Source organism: Gossypium raimondii, chromosome 9 (genome assembly GCF_025698545.1).
Source record: "Gossypium raimondii isolate GPD5lz chromosome 9, ASM2569854v1, whole genome shotgun sequence".
Classification (NCBI taxonomy): domain Eukaryota; kingdom Viridiplantae; phylum Streptophyta; class Magnoliopsida; order Malvales; family Malvaceae; genus Gossypium; species Gossypium raimondii.
In genome coordinates, this window is record NC_068573.1 from 23073758 (window position 1) to 23097560 (window position 23803).

The following is a 23803-nucleotide window of genomic DNA, read 5'->3' on the forward strand; positions in this document are numbered from 1 at the left end:
ACAAAATAATTAATTTAAATGACCATGCAGTTGATAAGATGCTCTTCAAAATAATTAAAGGGTAATATAGTCTTCAAAATAATTAAATAAAATTAATCAACTTAACATATTTTTTATTAAGTGATAAGTTGTTCTTATCTCGCTTATTATTTTTAACATTTTTATTGAATAAATCTAACAAATAGTTTTATTTTTAATTATTAAACTATTTAAAAATTAAATTATTGAAAATATTAATTTTCAGTTAATGAATTTTTTCAACGGTTAATCAAGCAGACCTTTCAACACTTTTTGTTGGAAATTTTATATTAAGTAAAATATTTAAATGATTATTAAACACATTTAAAAATTAAATGTTGAAAATTTTCAATGGTTTATCAAACACATTTAAAAGCAATAAATCATTTATATACTTAAACATATATTATTTATTAATAGATTAACATAATTTATATACTTAAACATAATTATTTTATTTAAAATGATATAGACGATGGGTTCTTTGGAAATTGCTAGTGCCTTTCAATCTTGGTCGGCTGATGGTCGATAAACGAAAAAAGTCAAATTTTAAGAAGGCGATGGTGATGGGGATGTTGAAAAGATAAAGGACTTGGATTCTGATATGAACTCGCCCAAGGACTCAATCGAAGCCATTTGAGATCCAATCGAGCTACCTAGTGGACCGATCACTCGAGCCCGAGCTAAGCGATTCAAAGAGGCGACGATATCGACTCTGGTTGAACGAGCATGGGAGGAAGCTACAATGGGACTCAGCAATAATGTATTGGATGGCCCAACAAGTGCCCTTTACCATCTAATTGAAGCTGAATCCGACTTAGCTAGCTAACTCAGCTGCTAAAAGACGTTTTAATTATGTTAATCACATTAATTGTGTTTAGTTTCCTACAGCTTTATTACTTTGATTATTTTGACTGTTAATTGAGTCTTAGTTTGTACAGCATTAAGTGTGTTCGAATTGTCTTGGTGATTACTTTGATTTATGTTTATTAAGTGTGTCCTAATTCAGACAACATTAATACATGTTTTTAAGTTAGACGTCTTAATGTTGTATTAGTCTAATACATATTTAATTTGTCTTGTTGATACTTTAACCAAGTGTTTATTGTGTTTTTACAGGATGTCTAAATATGCGGCTCGACATTCATGCATGTTCAGATTCATTGAAGTTATTTAATGAGAGACATTCACTCGATTGTGTATGCACCTTGAAGCTGATCACTGCACTCTCCTAGGTGTCCATTCGACAAGAGGATGAATGATCATTGAATCCAGCCTTTAGTTGATCAGCCAACCTTTCAAAACCTGGTGTCCACACTCAAGGCCATTCCTTTCCAAGTGTTCACACCAATAACCATTCGGGTGCCACCATTTCATTCAATTGTTGTTCATGCATTCGGCATATCAAGGAAGTATTCATTCCAGCTTTTAAACACCTTTGACCAAACCAACTGAATGCATCTTTAGCTTAGTAACTAAGTCTACTCCAAGGTTGTTCAGGAACACCAAATGACGAAGCACCAAGTCTGTTTGGGCATGTCAATGGACAGTTGATCATTAAGTCATTCATTGGATTGTTTCAACTAAAAATCAAGTCAACGTTAGTTTAATTTACTTACAATCAATTTGAGGCTATTCGGCTGGAACTTTGGCAGCCTATAAATAGCTATTTTGTAAACAATTTGAAGGTTACTTAGCTTTTGATATTTTATGAAATATAACAAATTTTGTGAGTTGTTCACTCTCATTATTCTTCGAGATTCAATTTGACTTATCTAGTTAGCTAGTGGTGTCAAACTTGTTTCTTTCTTGAACTTATCACTCTTCGAGTGTGGCGTTCATCCAATATACTGACTGGTTCCTATCTTGCTAGATAGTGGGTCATGGTTCTATCCATCTACCAACCACCTTAAAACTTATAAGAATCGGGTCCTTAATCTTTATTACGGGTTCATTCTTGTTTTAAGTTCATTTTACCATCATTTCCTCATTCTATCTTTATTATCATTCGTTGTTTTTAGCTATCTTCTTTTAAAATAGCCCTTTTGTTAAACTGAAACAAAAGTGAGTTCATATCATTTGGTATTAGAGTTTTTTAAATTAAGTATGTTTTTATCATTTTCATACTCCCAAGATTGAAGAGAAAAAAAGCATAAAAAAATTCGATTAAAAAAATTTTGTATTAAAAAAAAGTGTTGTGCATACAAATTGCAAAATTGCAAAATGGGGGTTTCGATTTTGAATCTTTTCAAACAAAAAAAAGGAAGTTAGCTTGAAAAGTTGTTTCCCAATTTTACTCATCCATTTCCTAAAACTGATTTCCGCCACACTCATTGAATTCATTTCTTTCAAACCTACTTTTCACCTAACATCAATCCATTTTGTTTTTAGCCCTTTAAAATCGACCTACAAGCTTGCTAATAGGTTTAAGGTAATCCTAAAGAACTTCGAGAGGTGAATTTGAAAGGTAAAAGACATAGAATGGAGAGTTTCAATCAAAGAGGTAAAAGCCAAAATCTGAGTGAAACAGGAGTGGAGAGCTCATCTTTGTTTTCCTTTGCGAGAGATTAGTGAGGATTTTGAATTTGGTGAAGTTCATATTCTATTTAATTTTTCTTTTTTTCTTTCCTAATACTTTGTTGAAATCATGTCCCAAGAACTTTTTGAGTTTGAATTGCAAATGCTGTTGAAAGAAATGAGAAGGATTATGCAATCTGAAACCGAGAAAATGCAAAAAAAGTTAGATTGTATAGAAGTAAGATCGTCAAGGATTCTATCGTCCTATGATTTCTTGAAAAGAGATCCAAGTCGTGATTCCTATTCGTCGAGGAATTTAAGTCAGAAAAAAGTAAACCACGAGCTTGGAGCCTTTCGAGGTAACAATCGAGAAGGCACAAGTATCTCTTCGAGTGCACTAAAATACTCATCCATTGAGGTTCAATCACGAAGAGTTGATCGTGTTTTATCTGTAAATCCTTCAACTCTTACCCAACAAAAATCTTCTCATTCTGATTCTTTTATGTCAACCCCATCTTGTAACGAAAGAATGAGAGAAAAGGAAATTGAAAGAAAAAAAAGATAAGTAGAACTTCATGAACCATCCGATGAAGAAGAAGAAGACTTACCACATGCTGTCGATGGTGAAGCCTTGTCATCACGAGGAGTTTAAGCATTCAAAGTGTGGAGAACGAGCAGCAATGTGAAAATATATTTCACACCCGCTGTCATGTCCAAGGTAAAGTCTGTAGAGTCATCATTAATGGTGAAAGTTCCACAAACATGGCCAGCACTATGATGGTGGAAAAGCTTGGTTTAACCACTACCAAGCATCCACACCCCTATAAGCTGTAATGGCTTAACGATGGAGGCGAACTCAAGGTTACCAAACAAGTGATCGTTGCCTTTTCCATTGGCAAGTATCAAGATGAGGTTGTGTGCAACGTGGTGCCTATGCACACCTGCCATTTTCTGCTAGGAAGGCCATGGCAATTGGATCGAAGGGTCATTCATGATGGCTATACCAATAGGTAGACATTTAAGCATCAAGGGAAGAAAGTAACCTTAGTACCGCTTACTCCAAAAATAAGTGTAGGAGGATCAACTTAAGTTAAACTCTTTTGTTGTAAAATCGAGAGTGAGTGAGGTAAAAGAAAGTGAATTAAAAAAATGAGAAAAAAAATAGAAAAGAAAAAGAAATTGAAAGAAAAGAGAAAGAAAAAGAGTGCGAGCAAGAAAAGAACTTTGAAAAAGAATTCGAGAGTGAAAAGAGGAAAAGGAGAGCAAAAGAAAAGAAAATGAGAAAAGTGAATGTTTCATTGAGATTAAAGAAATAAAAGAGACTGTGGAAAAAGAAAGAGAGTTTGAAAATGAGATTGAAAAAGAAAAGAGTGAAAAAGATGAAAGTGATCAAGAAAAAGTGAGGAATGTCCTAACTAACCCACAATCGAGTTTGCCTCGTGAATTTTTTTCTTTTCAGATCACTAAAGATTCATTTGACAAGTTCCAACTTTACTACCTGACCGACGAGAGACGATTCCGATTAATCGAAAGAGGTTAGTTGGAAAGTAAAAATGTTCTTCACATCTCCGAAGGTAAGCAAGGTAAGGAACTTTTCGAGATTCATTCAGATTGGTACTCTTTGACTTTCGTTGATAAGTTTGCCCATGTTGTTTATCTTAAAGAAATTCTTTATAATGACTTGTTTAGTTGTTATACATTGAATAAAGTTGCTGAATTTGTCCAGAATAGTGTCTTGAAATATTTCTTTCATCATTTGTTTCATGTTGATTCAAATAACATAAGTTGCAAGATGATTTGGACGTAGATGACATTGTCCCAACTATATGTCAGCAAAACTTGATTGTCATATGTAATAAAGAGTTTTCATGTACAAAGCTTAATTCGTTTGATTTAGATTGCTATGTGAATTATTTAAATCCATGTGAGAAAATTTTGTGGATATGTCTGCCTGTTCGAAGGAATTTTGAAAGTTCTGATTGTTTGCACATATTTATGCCTAAATTTCATTTGTGTGAATTGTTGCTGAAGAAAAATTTTCTATTGCATTCAAAAATAAGTGATTACAACCCTATGTTCGAAATTGGAGTAAATTTTCCTAAATTATTGTTGAAAGAAGGTGAGCATCGTAGTTCTATCTTGTTTAAACATGTTGGTCATTTTCAATTGCTTCATTATTTATCATCATTTTTGAAAACCAAATATGTGAACTCTGATATGTTCAAAGTCAAAATCAACTCTTTGATTTCGGGGATTATTGTCTTACATTCTGGTTTCGAGGATTTAAACATGTTTTGCATGTTTATAACTCTCAATTACTTTATGTTTCTTCTATGTTGTCAGCTATGAAACTTTGAAGTCAGATTGAAATGGTAAGACAAAACCTTGTTTTTGATCCCGAAGTTAACCTGAGTTTACATCTTTTGGAAGGAACGCTTGATATTCATTATGTTTATACGAATTGCAACATCTTTGAATTGTTCCAAGATGGTGTAAGTAATACATTGAAAGAAATCTTTCAATTTAATTTTTTTACTGAAATTGTTCTTGACTTTCAGGTTCCGAAAATATTTGTGTTAAACTTGATAGAAGGAAGATATAATTTAAGGAATCGTGAACAACAAAAATTCTTTTCCAGCAAATGGCCTGATTTAAGAATGAATCGTTTTGAAATGTTGCTACCTATAAATGATGGTCCGTTCCAAGTGTTGGAGCCAATCGTTGATAACTCATATAGATTGGATCTACCAGGTAAGTATCCTTTACGTGCGAGTTTTAACGTATCTAACTTGTCTCTTGTTGATGTAGGCAACGATTTGAGGACAAATCGCTTTGAAGAGGGAGGAATGATACGAACTCGCCCAAGGACTCAATCAAAGCCATTTGAGATCCAATCGAGCTACCTAGTGGATCGATCACTCGAGCCTGAGCTAAGCGATTCAAAGAGGCGACGATATCGCCTCTGGTTGAACAAACCTGAGAGGAAGCTACAATGGGACTCAGCAATCATGCGTTGGATGGCCCAACAAGCGCACTTTACCATCTAATTCAAGCTGAATCTGACTTAGCTAGTTAACTCAGCTGCTAAGACTTAGACATTTTAATTATGTTAATCACATTAATTGTGTTTAGTTTCCTACAACTTTATTACTTGTCTGATTATTTTGTTTATTAATTGGGTCTCAGTTTGTATAGCATTAAGTGCGTCCGAATTGTCCTGGTGATTACTTTGATTTATGTTTATTAAGTGTGTCCTAATTCAAACAACATTAATACATGTTTTTAAGTTAGACGTCTTAATGTTGTCTTAGTCTAATACATATTTAATTTGTCTTGTTGATACTTTAACCAAGTGTTTATTATTTTTTTACAGGATGTCTAAATATGCGGCTGGACATTCATGCATGTTCAGATTCATTGAAGTTATTTAATGAGAGACATTCACTCGATTGTGCATGCACCTTGAAGCTGATCACTGCACTCTCCTAGGTGTCCATTCGACAAGAGGATGAATTATCATTGAATCCAGCCCTTAGCTGATCAGCCAACCTTTCAAAACCTGGTGTTCACACTCAAGACTATTCCTTTCCAAGTGTTCACACCAATGACCATTCGGGTGCCACCATTTCATTCAATGTTGTTCATGCATTTGGCATATCAAGGAAGTATTCATTCCAGCTTTTAAACACCTTTGACCGAACCAACTGAATGCATCTTCAGCTTAGCAACTAAACCTACTCCAAGGCTGTTCAGGAACACCAAATGATAAAGCACCAAGTCAGTTCGGGCATTTTAATGGACAGTTGATCATTAAGTCATTCATTGGATTGTTTCAGCTGAAAATTGATTCAACATTAGTTTAATTTATTTGCAATCAATTTGAGGCTATTTGGTTGGAACTTTGGCAGCCTATAAATAGCTATTTTGTAAATAATTTGAAGGTTACTTAACTTTTGATATTTTATGAAATATAACAAACTTTTTGAGTTGTTCACTCTCATTATTCTTCGAGATTTAATTTGACTTATCTAATTAACTAGTGGCGTCAAACTTGTTTCTTTCTTGAACTTATCACTCTTCAAGTGTGACGTTCATCCAATATACCGACTGGTTCCTATCTTGCTAGATAGTGGGTCACAGTTCTATCCAGCTATCCACCAACCACCTTAAAACTTATAATAATCGAGTCATTAATCTTTATTGCGGGTTCATTCTTATTTTAATTTTGCTTTACCATCATTTCGTCATTCTATCTTTATTATCATTCGTTGTTTTTAGCTATCTTTAAAATAACCTTTTTGTTAAACTGAAACGAAACTACTTAATTTATCAAAAGGGGAAATTTACTACTCAATTTCGACAATGAAAACAAGTTCGTATCAGATTCGCCATCAAAGGTCTCTGTTTCTCTTGGAAACAGATGTTGCTTGGAAAAGGGGCTTATAAGCAAGGTGAAAGGCTTCAATCTGCTAGAAATGATAGTGCTGGCGAATTTGATTTCCTTGATGGTGATGTTAAAAAAACTATGGTTAATGGTATCCCGACTATAGAATTATTGGAACATATTCAACAGATCATGTTCAAGGATATGGAGACAATGGTGGTGTTGAAGTTGTTGGGTCGGAATATTGGTTACGCCGACTTGTTTAGTCATATTAGCAGTTTATGGTGTCCAAAAAATTCATTCAATCTAATGGATATTGAGATTGGCTATTTTTTGGCTAAACTTCATGTATCGAGGATTATAATAAAGCTCTGTTGCAAGGACCATTGATTATATATGATCAATACCTCACTGTTCAGCCATGGACAAAGTTTTTCAATCCCAAGAAACCTTACTCGAATATGGTTTTGGCGTAGATTAGATTGTTAGGTCTCCTAGGCTTTATGTATAAAAGGAGAATACTGGAAGCAGTTGGAGGCTTGGTGGGCAAGGTGTTCAAGCTTAACCTCAGTACTGATAGCATAACCAGGGGCTGTTTTGCTAGAAGGGTCATTTTTGTTGACATTGATAAACATTTGGTTTCCCAAGTTATGGTGAATGGAGAATTGCAAAGGGTAGAATACGAAGCCTTACCAACCATCTATTTTTTTGTATGGAAAATATGGTCACTTAAAGGAGCTGTGTCCTTCATAAGTTAATTCATAACGTTTTCCATGTTTTTGATACTCCGTCATTATCTGTCAGATCCGTCACACGTGTTATGTACGGATGAAATTGATTTGCAACCTGATCTAACTCATAACGAGAACTAGTTAAACATGTTCCATTGGTTAAAGAATTGTGCTGTCAACATGGAATTGAAGAAGCTACATGGGAAACAGAAGAATCTATGAAATCTCAATACCCGAATCTATTCTCTGGTAAGATTTTCAAGGACAAAAATTCTTTTAGAGGGGAGAGTTGTAACATCTCGTTTTTCAATGTTGTCGAAAATAGTAGTTTCGGGACCACAATTCTAACTAGTAAGTCAGTGTTTTATTGGTTAATTAATATTTAAAGGAAATCTATAATGTCGTATTAGAATTTGATTAAGAAATTTTTGCATTTAGTTAGATAATTAAGTAAAAACAACTAAAGTGTAAAAGTTGTTAATTTATGGCCTTAAATGATAATTATACCATGAAGATAGTTAATGGACGGTTGTGAGATTGAATTGGTTAAAATGGATGTTAATTAATAAGGGTAAATAATTAAATAAACAATAAAACTTAAACAAATGAAGAAAAGAAAGAAATTATCATCATCTTTGTTAGTTTAGCCAAAAATTAAAGAAGGAAACAGCCATGTTTTTAGCTTGAACATTCAGTCACTTGGAGGGCTTGCATGTAAGTGATTTTCATTTCCATTTTTGGTAAATTTATGTTTTTGAGATCGTTGCAACTAGGTCCAACTAACCCGACTGTTAATTCATTAAATTATTAGATGTTTTGACTTCTGCCATTGTTGAATTTATGAGATCTTTGAAGTTTTATAATGGTTTTGTGAGCTTGATATTTAAAATTTATTAATTTGTTAAGTAGTTTTTGGTGATGTTGATGATTAGGAATTTAAATGTTAAATTAGTAAAAGTTCATGGATTTATGGTGAAATTGAGAATTTTATGGGCTGTTATAGAGATTATAAGAAATTCAGATAGTTGGGGATTTTGGCTTAAGCATGTTAGTTGATTTAATTTTGAAGTATGGATTAAATTGAATAAAGTTAAATTATTGAGGGTAAACATGTAAAGTTATAATTATAGGATGAATTGTTTGAGTTTATGTATTGTATGGTATTTGAATTAATTAAATAAATTAAGTTATTATGTTTAGGTCAAGAAACGAGTAGATCATTTGTTAATTGTGGAAAAGAGAAGGTCGTTGAGTAATCCTCTTTGATCATTGGTAAGTTATTGCAAGTCGATAAATTCTTACGATTATTTTGTTTATAATTCATTATTAAGTGTTGTTATTGATATAATTACATATTTTGAAACTGTTGAAATAAATTAGTTTACATGCAATATTCTGAATTCCGAAAATGATATCGGTGGATCGAGTAAAAGTTTCATATATGCGATTGCTGATTGAATTTTTGTTATGGACCGAGCTCCTGCATGTGTTGCGGACTCAAATATACATGTGACTCAGTTTTATCTTGGGTTGGTAATCCGTTGTCATTTTACATGTATACCTAGCCCTGGCCAGGCTAGTTTATCTGTGTTGTCATTGGTTTAGCTTAGACGAGTAACCTGACATATTTAATTGTACCTGATTAGCTTTTATGAGCATTATTTGTTTCTGGACTCATGTATTTGAATACTTTTACAAAGATCCATCGAAAGAACAAAGATTAATTGATACGAGACTGTTTTAATGAAATAAGTGAATTACGAAATCTGATTATCCATGCATTTAAATGTTACTGACATGAAATTTGTTGGATTATTTTGTATAAGGTTAAGGCTTATTTGCTTTGTGCAAATAGCATTTAAATGAGTTTGGTAAGTTAATATGTTAAATTGTGGAAACTTACTAAGTAATTCAATTGATCGATATGAGATTCTCTAGAATTTTGTGATTTGATTGTTGTGTTATTTGTATTCACGATTTCAGTTTGTTACACACTGAGCTTTATAGCTCATCCCTTTGTTTTATCACTGACTCTTCAAGTAATCTTTGAGTTTAGGATCAGACGGCGTGCGGGAGCTCGGATAGATTTTCTGGATAAGTAAATTAATCGGTCTATGATTAGTTTATTTCTGATCTTTCGGTTTGTAAAATTTTTTTTAGTCTTGCTTTATGGTTTCTGCTAATTTTCAGTTGGATTTTGGTATTTCTAGCGTATAACGACGATAACATGCGATTTATCGTATTAGAAATTGATTTTTGAAATTAAAATCGGTAAAAAGAAAAATCCACTGCTATATGATTTGGTGGTTCCACTGTAAAATAAGAGTATTCAAGCATAATATTTTCTAGAATACATAAGAGTTTTGCCATAGTAATATTTTTGAAGCACACACTGAATTCAAAAGTTCTCAAACGAGATCAAAATAAGAGTTTTTCTATAAAATAAATAAGTTTTGTGTGTAATTTCCAAAATAACATGCAAGTGTTTTGCTAAAAATAATATTTTCAGAATTCACAATTTTTGAAGTTGGGATTACACTTCTGGGTTTTTTTTTTTAAAACAAACTAACGTAATTCCTCTAGATTCGACCATAACGTCTAGGCTAGGTTTGGGGTGTTACAAACCCCCTAACTAAGGTTTAATTATCGATCTAGATCTTTAACTTTGCTCAATTTCTTTAATTAATTTTTTTTTCAAAATAATATTGTTCATATTCATTCTCAAAAGAAAACCATTTAATTCATGCAATTACTTAAAGATGTTGATAAATTGAATTTGTGAACCTCTTGATCTCGTCAAAATATACTAAAAATCATTTTAAAAACACGTCTCTTAGCTCTTTATTATGAGATTCGCCATTTTGATGCAAAAGATAACTTTAAAACTAAGGATCTTTAATTTTCTTGCTTAGATCTATGAAAATTCAAATTAAAAACATCTAATAAAAGTTTAATACATAAGAAAACAATATATTTACCTTTAGTTCGAAACCTCAACAAATTTTTACGAATTAAGCAAAAACGAGCTAAGTTTAGGTGAGAAATTGGTGAATAAAGAGTGATTTTCTTGTAAAATTGAAGGAATAAGTAATTGTGGAAACTTATCATGGAATAAATCACTTCTTGTGCTAGGATGATGTTATCTGTGATATTTCTCGCAACGATGAATCATGCCTGCTCTAGACCAATAATCCTAGGAAATACCACATTCAAGTGATTAGCAATAACCTTCATGACCAGTTTATAGAGAGCTGAGCATAGGTTGATAAGATGAAAAAGAGAGAAACTTTAGGGATTCAAGACCTTAGGAATTAGAACAATCAAAGTATTATTGAGCTTTTTGTCTATAGCTTGTCCAGCGAAAACTTTCTAAACCCATTCACAAATGGCTCCACCAATCTGGTCCCACCAACTCTGAAAAAAGAGGGCGCAAAAACCATCACTACTTAGTGTTTTTAACAGAGCCATATTGAATAGAGAAACCTTAATATCTTCCTTTAATACCTTTTTACCCAAGAAAAGCACATCACTATGATCAAGTTTAGGAAATGAGCTACGAGGTAAATCCATCATTCGTTTCGGCTATTCACCATAGAATTTCTGGAAGAATTTAATCACCTTTTATTGAAGCTCCACTTCATCATAAATCCGGTCATCGTCCTCAATTTTCAAAGTAAAAATCCAATTATGTTTCCTCCCTTAAAATGTGCGAGAGCGAAAAAACTTAGTATTACAATCCCCAAAATACAACCAACCACATCGAGCTTTTTGTTTCCATAGCAGCTCCTTGTGGTGTAGAACACATTATAATTCCTCCCTAACTTGCAGTTCTAACTAGCTTAAGGTGACAGAGTTTGACATTTTCAAAGCCCTTTGAACCATTGACAATTCCTACATCAGATACCTTTTACGGGTACTAATATGGCCATTAGTAAACTTGTTCTAGTCTTTGATGTTTGAGGTCAATTGATGCAGAGACTCAACCATGTTATCATTGAAACATCAATTTTATTTGACAAAACTCGAAAAATTCGTATGCTCCACCCTACAGGCCAGAAATCTAAAAAGACCCCTCATGGGTAAATTAACCACTAGCTTGAAAGAGAAGAATAACAACCAATGATCAAGCTTAAGCCTAGGAAGATGAGTGACATAAAAATTGGGAAAAGCATCCAAGCATCATTTCTAATTGCCCTATCAAGCCTCTCAAAGGTCCCACCCCGATGCCATGTGAAGGCTAGACCCTTAAACCCTAAATCTTACAAATTGGCCCTATCAAGAAATTCTTTAAATAAAGGACACCTTATTCCAATCTGATTACCTCTTTTTTTGTCACTAGAAAAAATAAAACATTAAAAACTCTGATGGCAGCCTAGGGAATATCTCTAGACAGTAATAATAAATTAAGACCCTCCCAAAGCTTTCTTATTTTCTGTCTATCAAGACTCCCATAAACAAAGACAATGTGAATAGCTAGAGAATGAAACCCCTTAAGAACTCGAATGCAAATGAATTGGGGATGGTTACGGATTACCTCAACTATAACTGAGTCCTTCCAACCAACCCAAATGCCTCCAAAAAACCCAACAGCCTCCACCTTGTGAGAAAGTAATGATTCTATCTATTTTGCCTCCATTGACCCTTGTCTCAAGCAAACTAACAATATCGGGCTTGTATTCTTTATTCGCAAAAAATTAGGAGAAACTTGATGTTGGCACATCCCTGATAATTCCAAGAAAAAACAGGCAAATCCATAAAAACCAACAAATAGAGAAAAGAGAACCAACCTTACTACTTGGGAAGCCCGACCTTCTCCAACCGCTTTCCATCCAAAATTAAAGAATCTATGTTTACCTCATTGTTAAGTTAATAGTTGATTAACTCAACCATAGAGTTCATAGAGTCAGACAAGGAAATACAAGTGGTTTCGACTAATTTAAACTTATCCCCACGATCTCTAATGGTTTGATTAAGCTTTCGACCAATACAAATTAAGTCACCTTTACCACCTCTACTTTTAGAGTTAGAGCTATCAATACCTCCGTTAGTAGAATCAGCCTCACCCGAGGTACCTCATTTATTTGGATCAATGTTTTCTTTAAAGGTAATCATTGAATGTTTCCCTGGATCAATCACCACATCATTCAAAGTTACAATCGCATCGTCGGTATCTTTAAAAGGATTAAAATATGTAATGGTTATAGACCTCAAGCCACGTTTCTGGGCACTAACAACTTAAGTAACAAAAGCCGAATCGAATAAACCACTAGATGAACAGTCGTGGGCGTCACCTACAGAAGAAAATTACAACGTGGGCTAGAAATAAACATGTCCACTATAGCAAGCCCAAAGTTGTCATGGTTAGAACCAAACTCCTACACAAGCCGCTTTTTCATTTTCTTAACTGCTAGCCCAACATAAACATGGCCTAAGTTCGCCTCTCTTCCAATACACACCCCAACCAACTTAACAAGCCCTACTAGGGTCTTAAAACCCGTATCTAAGCCCCGACTTGTACCAAATCCATTACCCAAATTTTCTTTAAAATTTTCCTTAGCCTTAAAACCTTTAGCAACTGTTGGTATACTTTCCTTTTCTTTTGTCGTCTCACCTGAAGAATGCTCATCAGTCACACCTTCATCATCTTACATCTTCCCCACTTCATTAAATGCCGAAAATCTTGAACCCAAGATTATCTTCTATGCATTCCTATCCTTGGAAATCCGTGATTCACTCTTGCCACATCGGGATTCCCACTCTACCATCATCCATGGTATAATGATTTATTTAACCTTCTAACTTTATAAGAATTTATTTTAGTCCTCTATTTAAATTTTCATTTTTGTTAACCTCTAAACTTGCGTTGTTTGTCAAATAGATGGAACAATTAATGTTTGTTAACTTTGTTGATGTGGCATGCATGTGGATTGCCATGTGAATCCTACATCAACAATTAATTAATTTTTAATTTTTAAAAATTCAAAAAATATATAAAAATTAAAATTAACATTATAAAATATTATAAAAATATTTTTGATTTTTAAAGATTAATTAATTACAAACATGGCATACAAGTGGCAATTTACATGTATACCACATCAACAAAGTTAACAAACGCTAAATTTTCTATCTATTTTGGAGTGATTTGACAAATAATATAAGTTTAAGGGTTAAAAAGAAGAAAAATTAAATAGAGGGCTAAATTTTTTTTGTAAAGTTTGAAGGCCAAATAAATCATTATGCCTATATTCATTTTACCATTTTTACTAAAATAAAATAATTTAATCTATTTTAATTAATACATCTAATTAACCTATGTATCGCACTAGAAAAAGGAAAACAAAAATTAATTAAGCTACACAAAAAATTAATATTTTTTAAATTAAAAACCATCCTTATTAAATTATTTTTATATGAAATTTATAGTTGGCATGATGATAAATTTAGCCCTCAAATTTTAAAATTTTTAATTAATTCGACTTTTATTCTTTTAACTAAATTCAACCATTAACATTTAAAAGAAAATCAAATTAATTTTATTTTTTAAAGTAAAAGGAAAGCTAAGCCATAGAGACAAGAGAAAGTATAAGGCTGATCAAAGTATGCAGAATCTCAACTGGTAGCTGATCAAATTCTTGCAATATAAAACCTTCACTAGTTTGACAATCGCGTCATGAGATGCGCTACATAATTGGCATCACCAAAAATATGGCTCACCTTCACATCCCATTCTTTACCGCATAATTGAACAATACCACGGACCAAGGCGGCGTTGGGACCCTCTCTAGCTGCGTTTGTGATCATATCTATAGTCAAGGAGCCATCACTCTCTAATAAAACCTTCCTATGCCCCTCTCTCCATACTAACAGCCGGCCATCGTGAATGAGCACCACCAATTCCCCTGCTGTAGCCTCGAAGCCAATTACCCTACTGCATCTCGAAGTCAAAACACTAATTATTTAATGATATTGACACGGCAATTCACATATACTTTATGCTGATATAATACTATTTATCTCATATACCACATCAAAAATAATTTAAAATTTATAAAAAGTAAAAAAAGCATGAAGTATACTTGAATTATTATGCAAAGTGTTATATTTAAAAAATTAATATTTTAATAAATATTGATAGTGAAATATGATTCTTTTAAAGACTTAAAATGAACAAAAACTCAACTAAAATTTTTATTTGTGATCTGTAATTTCAAAATAGAAAAAGTGGATGTAATTATTAGGGTTAAAAATGAAGGAATTCCTAATGATAACATACTTTCCTTCTTTGACTAGAGAATACATTTCATAGAGGGACCTTTAATCAATTAGGATAAAAACACTAAAGTTGATGTTCTGATTTAAATATGATTTATACTTTAAAACTCTTTTAAAACAATAGTTTTATCTTTCTTTTGCATGGAATTGAATTTCTTATTTTATTTTGTTTTTAGTGTGTTAACCAACTATAACTCCCTCTTCCTTTACTAATTAACCGAGAAGTTTTGGTACTTTACATTTTAAGTAATAAAATTTTAATTTTATCAAATTATATAGCTAAACTTTAATTATTAACAAATTAGATCATTTGTGCATTTTTTTAATGTAGAAACAACCTTAGCATGCATAATATGAATCCAACTTTGAGATTTTTGGTGTTGAGTAATGTATTTATTTTCATAAGAATTACTTAAGTGGGTTAACATAAGTAATTTAATTAGTTAATAATAGAAATTTAGTTATGTAATTTGATAAAAGAAGAAGAAGAAAAGGTTTGTGACTTATATGAGAGTTAATATTAAATTAAGCGACCTAAAACATAAATTACCCGAAGAAATAATTTAAAAAAAAAAAAAAAAGCGTACACGTTTAAATTAGCTTATCTGGGTTAGTGACGGAAGCGGAGTATTATCTTTGAATAAAGGGCCTATCAACGTAGGGCCCACCCATTCATGAAAATTAGTTAATTAGGAGATAATTTTATATGGAGCTTCTGATAAGCACTGAATTCAGTGTTTGAATCCTTTTTAACGACTCTCTCTCTCTCTCTTCCTCTATTACTTCTAATATAATTTTATGTTCATAATTTAGGAACCATAATTATCCATCCAAAATTTCATTCATTTCCCACTTCAAATAACCTTCCTTTTCTATGTTTGGCTGATCCCAACGCCTCTTTGGAAGCTTCATTCATTTCATCTTTCTCCAGAGCACCTTGCTGTGGTATATTTTCTGGGTTTCTTGTTAGATTTCATGTATTTATGAGTTGGGATTTTCTCTCTGATTATAGCTTTTAAAGTTTCATTTTTTATTTCTTAGTTGAAAATTGCTTTTTTTTTTCAGAAAATAAATGAACATAAATACAGAGCCTCTAGAAAGGATTCATTGCAGTTAAACCAGAAACATATATTTTTCTTTTCAGTGGTTAGAAATGAACTTACTTGTAGGATCTGGGTTTATTAGTTTCAGTAGTGAGACGAATCCAACCTTGACTGCTTCAATCACATGAAACAACCGGGTTAATCAAGAAAATTTTTATTGAGTGTCAGAATTTATGATGCTAGTTCTCCATTGCGGTTGTGGTTGAAAATTCAAAGACTCTTAGGCTAGTTCTCCATTTCTAGCTTTTGCGTTTGGGTGGAAAAACATTTTTCACCGCTTTTTTGGCCCTAAAACCCGAGTGTTGTCCGTTGTTTCTGCGGTGAAAAAGCATTTTTAAAACCCTAAACGCAATGAAAAACGGGGCTTACTCTCTACTGAAGAAATAGTGTGGTGTTGGACACGGTACTGCAATGTTCACTTTTGTATCAACTATCAATGTTTGTATGTGGTCCTGTAGGGCAGGTTCTAATAAATGCTCAACAGAAAAAAGCAAGGAAATCATGGATTTGGGGTTGATTTTTTTTGGACATGTAAATTCTTAAAATCCCTGATGTGTGCATTTGGAATGTATGGGGGTATATATAATCTCTTGTTTTGGTAAAGTAGTGAAAAAAAAAAACAAACGTTGAGGTTCATCAATTAGTTCATTTAGGACCTTTGTTTGCCCTGCAAATCAAATTTTTGGTGGTAATGGTGGTTGGTGCAGACAATGATAGTACGTAATATGCTTATGGGGGAAAGAATACATTCACGAGACCGATTTAGCAACTGGAGGCTTGATATTGACAACATGTCATATGAGGTAATGCTATGTTCTTAAGTTTGTTATATATTTCTTGATATAAAAGAAATCCATCATTTGCTATTGCTTCTATCAATCCTTGTCTACTCTTGATTCGGTAGAAATGAATGCAAATAATCTATATGTTGAGCGCGAGTATCTGTTTTGGAGTGTCTCACTTTGTCAACGGTGGAGATATTGTTCCAGGGCTAAACCGAGTGTAGATATTCCCGAAAAATACCTCCACCATTGAGGGAGTGAGACACTCCAAAACAGATACTTGCCTTCAACACTATGTTATCTACATCTGAGTGAGTTTAGGTATGAGAGTACTTTAATAAGACAATGAAGAATCCGAGTAACGTGTTCTGTTTTATTTTAAAACAGCAATTACTGGAGCTTGCAGATAAGATAGGGTATGTCAACACTGGATTGAAAGAAGAAGAGATAAGTAGATGCATAAGTAAAATTAAGGGGTCGATGAAGAATGATTTAGCACCAAACAAACCCATGCATGTGGATAACAAGTGCAGCATTTGTCAGGTTTTTCAGTATTTGAAACTCAACTGTAGTGGTTTCCCTGATTTTTTGTTAAACTGATGATTCATGGATATGTATATATAGGAGGAATATGAAGATGAAGGAGATGAAGAGATGGGGAAGCTATGTTGTGGACACAGTTTTCACATTCAATGTATAAAGCAGTGGCTGCTGCAGAAAAATGCTTGCCCTGTTTGTAAGACTGAGGCATCACCTCGATGATAGCAGCAGCAGCAGCAGCAGCAGCCATGGATGGATTCAATTTAACCCACTTGTTGGTGGTTTACTTACTGTTTCATTTATTTTAGTTTAGTCCAAAATTAGCGTTTATATGGATGACAATGGTAGCAACTTTGCCTCCAAATCAAATATGATGGTGATTGTTTTGCTTTCATCAAGGAAAATAATTAACGTGGCGTGATTGGAAAAATGAAAGTTAAAGCAAGAAGAAATGTAGCTTTGAATAAATAATTTCAAAGTGTAGAATCCATACGCAATGAAACTCCATATAAGTCAAAAAGGGTGCATTTGTTTTCTTGGAATACATAAAAATTATCTACCAACTCGGTTTCGTAATAAAAATAATTTATATTATTTGAGAAAAACTAATAAAAATATGCATATGGTGGGATTTGAATCTGCATCAATTAGATTAGTAAAACCTTAAATTTACTATTAAATTAAAATTTCATCTTATGCATTTTATTTTAATATGTACAATTTATTATCTCCATCAATTGTATATCTATTCTATTAATAAAGCTCTGACTCGGTTGGTGTTATGAGTTAATCGGGCACCAACTCGGTTAGGAAAATTATGAAAATGTTTCGTAATTAAAATAAGTTATATTATTTGAAAGTATTTTAGTATTTTCATTTTAAGAAAACCAATAAAATATATATATTGTGGGATTCGAACCCATGTTTAATTGTATTAGTAAAACTTTAAATTTACTTCTAAACCAAAACTTCATTTTAACATATTTTATACATTTTATTTTTATATGTACAATTTATTATCTCCATAAATTGTATATCTATACTTACTATTAATAAAGTCCTCGATTGAGTTGATGTCACAAGTTAATTGGGCAACAACTCGTTAGGGATCCTTTGTAATTAAAATAAATTATATTATTTGAGGTATTTTAATCTTTTAATTTAAAGAAAACCAATAAAATATGTTTATTTTAGATTAGTAAAACTTTAAATTTGCCACTAAATCAATGCTTCATTTTAATATATCTTATAAATTTTAATTATAAAATGCACAATATTATCTCCATTTGCACATCTATATCCATATCTATCTATACAATTAATAAAATCCTTAATCGAGTTGGTGTCACGGATTAACCAAGTACCAACTTGGTTAGAAAATAACTAATATACTATTTTATTAAATGGCTACTATTATTATTTTAATGACATTTTTTAATGTTTTTAACACTTTTATATAGTTTTAAATGAAATAACTAAAATGAACAAGTCTAGAGATTGAACCCCGTTTAATTAATGTATAAGTATAAAATTGATAATGTGGTATCAATTTAAAAGAGTAAAATATAAAAATAATTATTTAATTATTATTATTTTAATTTAGTTACTAAACTTTTCAAATTAAATATTTTAGTCACTCTTACATTAGTTACCATTAGATGAGTGATAATAAGCTAATTTGGATTTTTTATTGGTCTAATAACAAATTTAGCCTTTTAATGTTGACACATTCTATCAATTTGATCCTAAATATAAAAAATTCAATAAATTTAACCTTCATTGTTTACAAAATTTGTCATTTTAGTTTAAATTCTAACAAATTCAATAAAATTAACCTCAACATTTACAAAATTCGTCAATTTAATTCTAATTCTAAAAATTAAAGAAAAAGAAAATATTTTTTTTTGAAAAAAAATCATTTTTAACCTTTTACCAATCCTATCACTAGCCACCTCAATTTCCTTTCTTTTCTTATATATTTAGCCAGTGGTGGAGCTAGGATGTTAATCTTAGAGGGGCCAAATTAAAATTAGACATGCTCTGTAACAATTGATTCAAAAGAAGCAGTATTCCAACATAACAATCAATTTAAACATATAAGCAATTGATTCAAAAGAAGTAGTTTTCCAACATAACAATCTATTTCAACAAATAAAAAATTGATTCAAAAGAGCAGTATTCCAACAATTAAGAAAAAAAAAACATATCATAACTTAAAATTGTGCATGAAAATAAAGAGTTTGAATCAAAAGTTTTAGCAATCTCGCTCTCAATATAAACAACAAGATTATTGGTAAGAAACTCATCCTCCATTTTGTTGCGAAGCCTTGTTTTGACAATTTTCATTGCCGAAAATGCTCTTTTTGTAGTTGCAGTTGAAATAGGAAGAGTCAACAGAAGACGAATTAATCTATCAACAACAAAATATACCTTTGACATATGTCTCTTTGCTAATCTTTGACAAAGATCATAAATTATGGACAGATTCTGTAGTTTTGGATGATTTGGAACATTTTGCTTATAATGCTGTAGCTATACTTCAAGATTACTTTCTCTTAATCAGTGAAATCAAAAAGATAATATTTTTCCACAATACAACAAGTATCATCTATATTGAAGGATTTATAAGCATCCTTTGGATCCAAAACGGAGCTAATGGTAAAAAGATCAATTGTCCGTTCATTAAATCTACTATTTAGCTTAAAATATTGAGAATATATAGCAACATTGAATATCTCAACCCAATAATGGTGCTCCTTATTGAAATCAATATGTTGATGACTACCATGTTTTATCACATATGGAGAATCCATATCAAGAACCTCAATATTGTGCTTTTCACAAAATTCTTTCACAACTTCCAACAAATTGTCCCAACCATCTTTTCTTAACTTTTGTATCAAAGTTTTGGTGCTTGAGACTAAGTACATAACATTTACTATATCTTGGGATTTTTGTTGTAGATGTTGGCAAAGAATATCTGTAATACCCATTATCTCTTTCACTAGATGTAAGATAAAAACAAAATCAAAAGATGTAATCTTCTTATATGTTGCAACTGCACCTCCGCGGATATAATAATTAGAGCTGCTTTCAATAATATTTTCTAGAACAAAACAAGTAGTATCAAACATCCTTATCAAGCTACAAACAGAACTAAAATGAGAGCTCCAATGAGTTTCTCCAACTCGTTTCACAGTGCCAATTTGGTTAAGTCCTTTACCAGTTTCAAGTTCATCAATTGCCAACATATTTTCAATTTCAATTGCTTAGGCAACTTGTAATTGATCATGGCATTTGCAAGAGGCACTAATTATATTAACAATAAAGATCAAATCAGAGAAAAAATTATGAATAGGAATTATCTCTCGAGAAACAACAAGTAATGCCAGCTGGAGTCGATGAGCCAAGCAATAAACATAATATGTATAGGGACAATCATTTAAAAACAATGCTTGCAAACCGTTCGATTCACCCCGTATGTTGCTAGCACCATTATATCCTTGACCTCGAATATTTTGAACATCAAGACAATACCGAGAAAGAACAATACATATTTCCTGTTTCAAAGTTATTGCTGCAGTATCTTGGACATGTACAAGATCAAAGAAATTATATTTTATAATTTTTTTCTCATCAACATATCTCAAAGCAATAGTCATTTTCTCCCTTTTAGATTCATCACGTGCCTCATCAATAATGATACAAAATTTAGAATCTCCAATGTCTTCACGAATCTTATGACGCACTTTATTTGCAATAATATGTAAAATCTTCTTTTGGATCATATGAGAAGTATATTTAGCATTTCTTGGAGTATTGTCCAAAATAACTTTGGAAACTTTATCATTATAGGAAGCTAACAATGTAACCAATTCAAGAAAATTCATCATGACTTCGAAAAGCACATTCTTGCAAAGTTAACCATCAAACAACATCAATTGAAGTCTTGACTCGTAAGCAGTTACCTTCTTTTTTATCTAAACTTTGTGCATTAATAACCTTGCCAATGTGCTGAGATTGATTTAACAAATCTTGAAAACTTTTCTAAGTATTATTATGTGGAAAGCGTGGATCTTGGCCAACATGATTCAAGAAAGCACATCTTTTTCCATCACTAACTATTTTTCCAATTATTAAAACCTTTAATAGTGAATGCATCCATTCCATGATGAACAATATGTTTTGAGAAAAGATTGCAAGAGAAACAATATGTTGCATCTTTAGTAGGGATACTCCAACCAAGGAAATTTGCAAAACCAAGAAGACTAAAATCTTAAGGGATACTTGTCACTAGAAAGTGGGTACTCAGACAAACGTATTTGATATGACCCCATTTTTAAATATGCTCGATTGACTTCATCTCGTTGATTAACAAGATATTCCCATATTTGAGGATGTAATCCCAGATTCCGCTCTAGATTATTAATATCAAATGAAAGATTTGGATGATCTTCACTTTCAAATCTAGGGCATTCAGAAGTATTAACTTTGATAGTTGGAGAATCTTCATTGTTCACTGGTCGACTCGCATCACAAGTATCACTACTTTTCCTCTTAAAAAAAGTATCAATTGTCTTTACCTTCTTCATTTTTTGCAATCGTTCTGAAATTTAATTTTATAAAATTATAAAAAAGTAAAATGATTGTAACATCCATTTCCATTTCCGTTTCCATTTTCATATCATTCTCATTTCAAATTCAAACCATAAATCGCATAATATAAAATTTTTATTTTTAATCAAACAATTTTTATTTTAATCAAACATACTCATGCTTGTGCTTGTTCAACCATTTGAAATCATAATATTCAAATTCAACTTAAAATTAATAATTTACTAATTTTATAATTGAAATCATAGTTTTCAATTGAAACATAATCTTTTAAATACTAATTAAATCATTCAAAATTCATAAAAATAAAAATAATATAGCTAGATATAGTAAATCAATTACTAATGACAAACTTGAACATACATGGTTTATCAAGTTGACAACTTAAGTTTCCTGATCCGTAGTTCACATAACTTTCGATTCGGTTAACCACTTTTTATTCCGTTTTCACCGGAATGCTCACTGCTTCACAAGCTATCATTTGACATAATTTTAAACAAAGTGACCAATGTTTTCTTCCTCCCCTTCACTTTGGCCGAAACTTACTATAATATTATCTAACTATTTTTATTTCATTTTTACACTTCTAACAAGTTAGAAACCGTCTCCTAATCATTTTCCATCCAAAACATGCATATTTCACTTAATTTTATAAGTTTCTATCAATAACCTTTAATGACAACTTTTAATACACTTGATAAAATAAAAACTATTGGTACATATATGTAAAACAAGCTTCAAAGATTCAAAATCTATGAAAAGTTTGAAGAAAAACATACCTTATACTTAAAATTTGGAGGAAAAATGATGAAGAATTTTTTCTTTTCTTGCAAGACACCAATATGAAGAAGAAAGATGACAAAAGTCTCTTCATCTTTTCTTTTTATATATATTATTATACCAATTATAAGATATTATTATTTTATGTAAAATATTAAATAAACATTAATTTATTATTTAACAAAAATATCGTTCAAAAGTCATCATGAGTAATTTAGCTTCTTCGAGAAGATTTTCCTTTGTTTTTATCAAGAATAATTTTTTTAATATTATTTTTAATACTATAAAAATATTGGAGGGACTTACTTATATTTTAGGAGGGTTATAATATATGCAAAGGGGAAAATTGAAAAAATCTTAAACCTTAGGGGGCCTATTTATATTTTTGGAAGGACCATAGTATATTTACAAAGGACTAAATTGAAAAAAAATCAAACTTTGGGGGGACCATGGCTCCCCTAAGCCTTTATAGGGCTTCGCCCCTATATTCAGTGTTATCACTGTCAAAATAATTGTGGTAGCCACGTCAAGAAAAGTAATAGTTATGGTTCGTGAGGGATTTGATAAAGGGCTAAAATTGATTTTTAAAAAAAATATATACATATTTTTAAAATTTTAGAATTAGAATTAAATTGAAAATTTTGTGAATGTTGAGGATTAAATTTATTGAATTTTTAGAATTTGAACTAAAAAGACAAATTTTCTAAACATTGTGGGCTAAATTTGTTGAATTTTTTATATTTAGGATCAAATTGATATAATGCGTAAATATTAGAGGAATAAATTCGTTATTAGACAAATAAAAAAACTCACGTCAGCTTCCTACCACTCATCTAATGGAAACTAACGAGAGAGTGGCTAAAATATTTAATTTTGAAAAGTTTATCGACTAAATCGAAAAATTAATAGTTGAGTGACCAAAATAGAACAAAAGACATAGTTGGGTGACCATTTTTGTAGTTTATCTTTTTAAGAAATATTCAAAGCTAATATGTCTATATATAAAATAGGAATGGATACACTTACACAAGTGTAAAACTAAAATTATTTTACACAATT

The 23803-nt window shown here is 31.5% G+C and overlaps 2 protein-coding genes across 2 annotated transcripts; one reads left to right on the forward strand and one right to left on the reverse strand.

The window, feature by feature from the left end:
* The first annotated feature begins 15647 nt into the window (after positions 1–15647).
* On the forward strand, positions 15648–17744 carry LOC105798657 (probable E3 ubiquitin-protein ligase RHG1A). The gene is made up of 4 exons (XM_012628804.2): positions 15648–15870; positions 16736–16831; positions 17198–17353; positions 17435–17744. Exons 2-4 carry the CDS (start codon positions 16739–16741, stop codon positions 17570–17572), a joined length of 387 nt encoding a protein of 128 aa, XP_012484258.1. The 5' UTR covers positions 15648–15870; positions 16736–16738; the 3' UTR covers positions 17573–17744.
* Positions 17745–19905: 2161 nt separating this feature from the next.
* LOC105797540 (uncharacterized) lies at positions 19906–20601 on the reverse strand. The gene has a single exon (XM_012627499.1). It carries the CDS (start codon positions 20599–20601, stop codon positions 19906–19908), a length of 696 nt encoding a protein of 231 aa, XP_012482953.1.
* Between the last annotated feature and the right edge of the window lie 3202 nt (positions 20602–23803).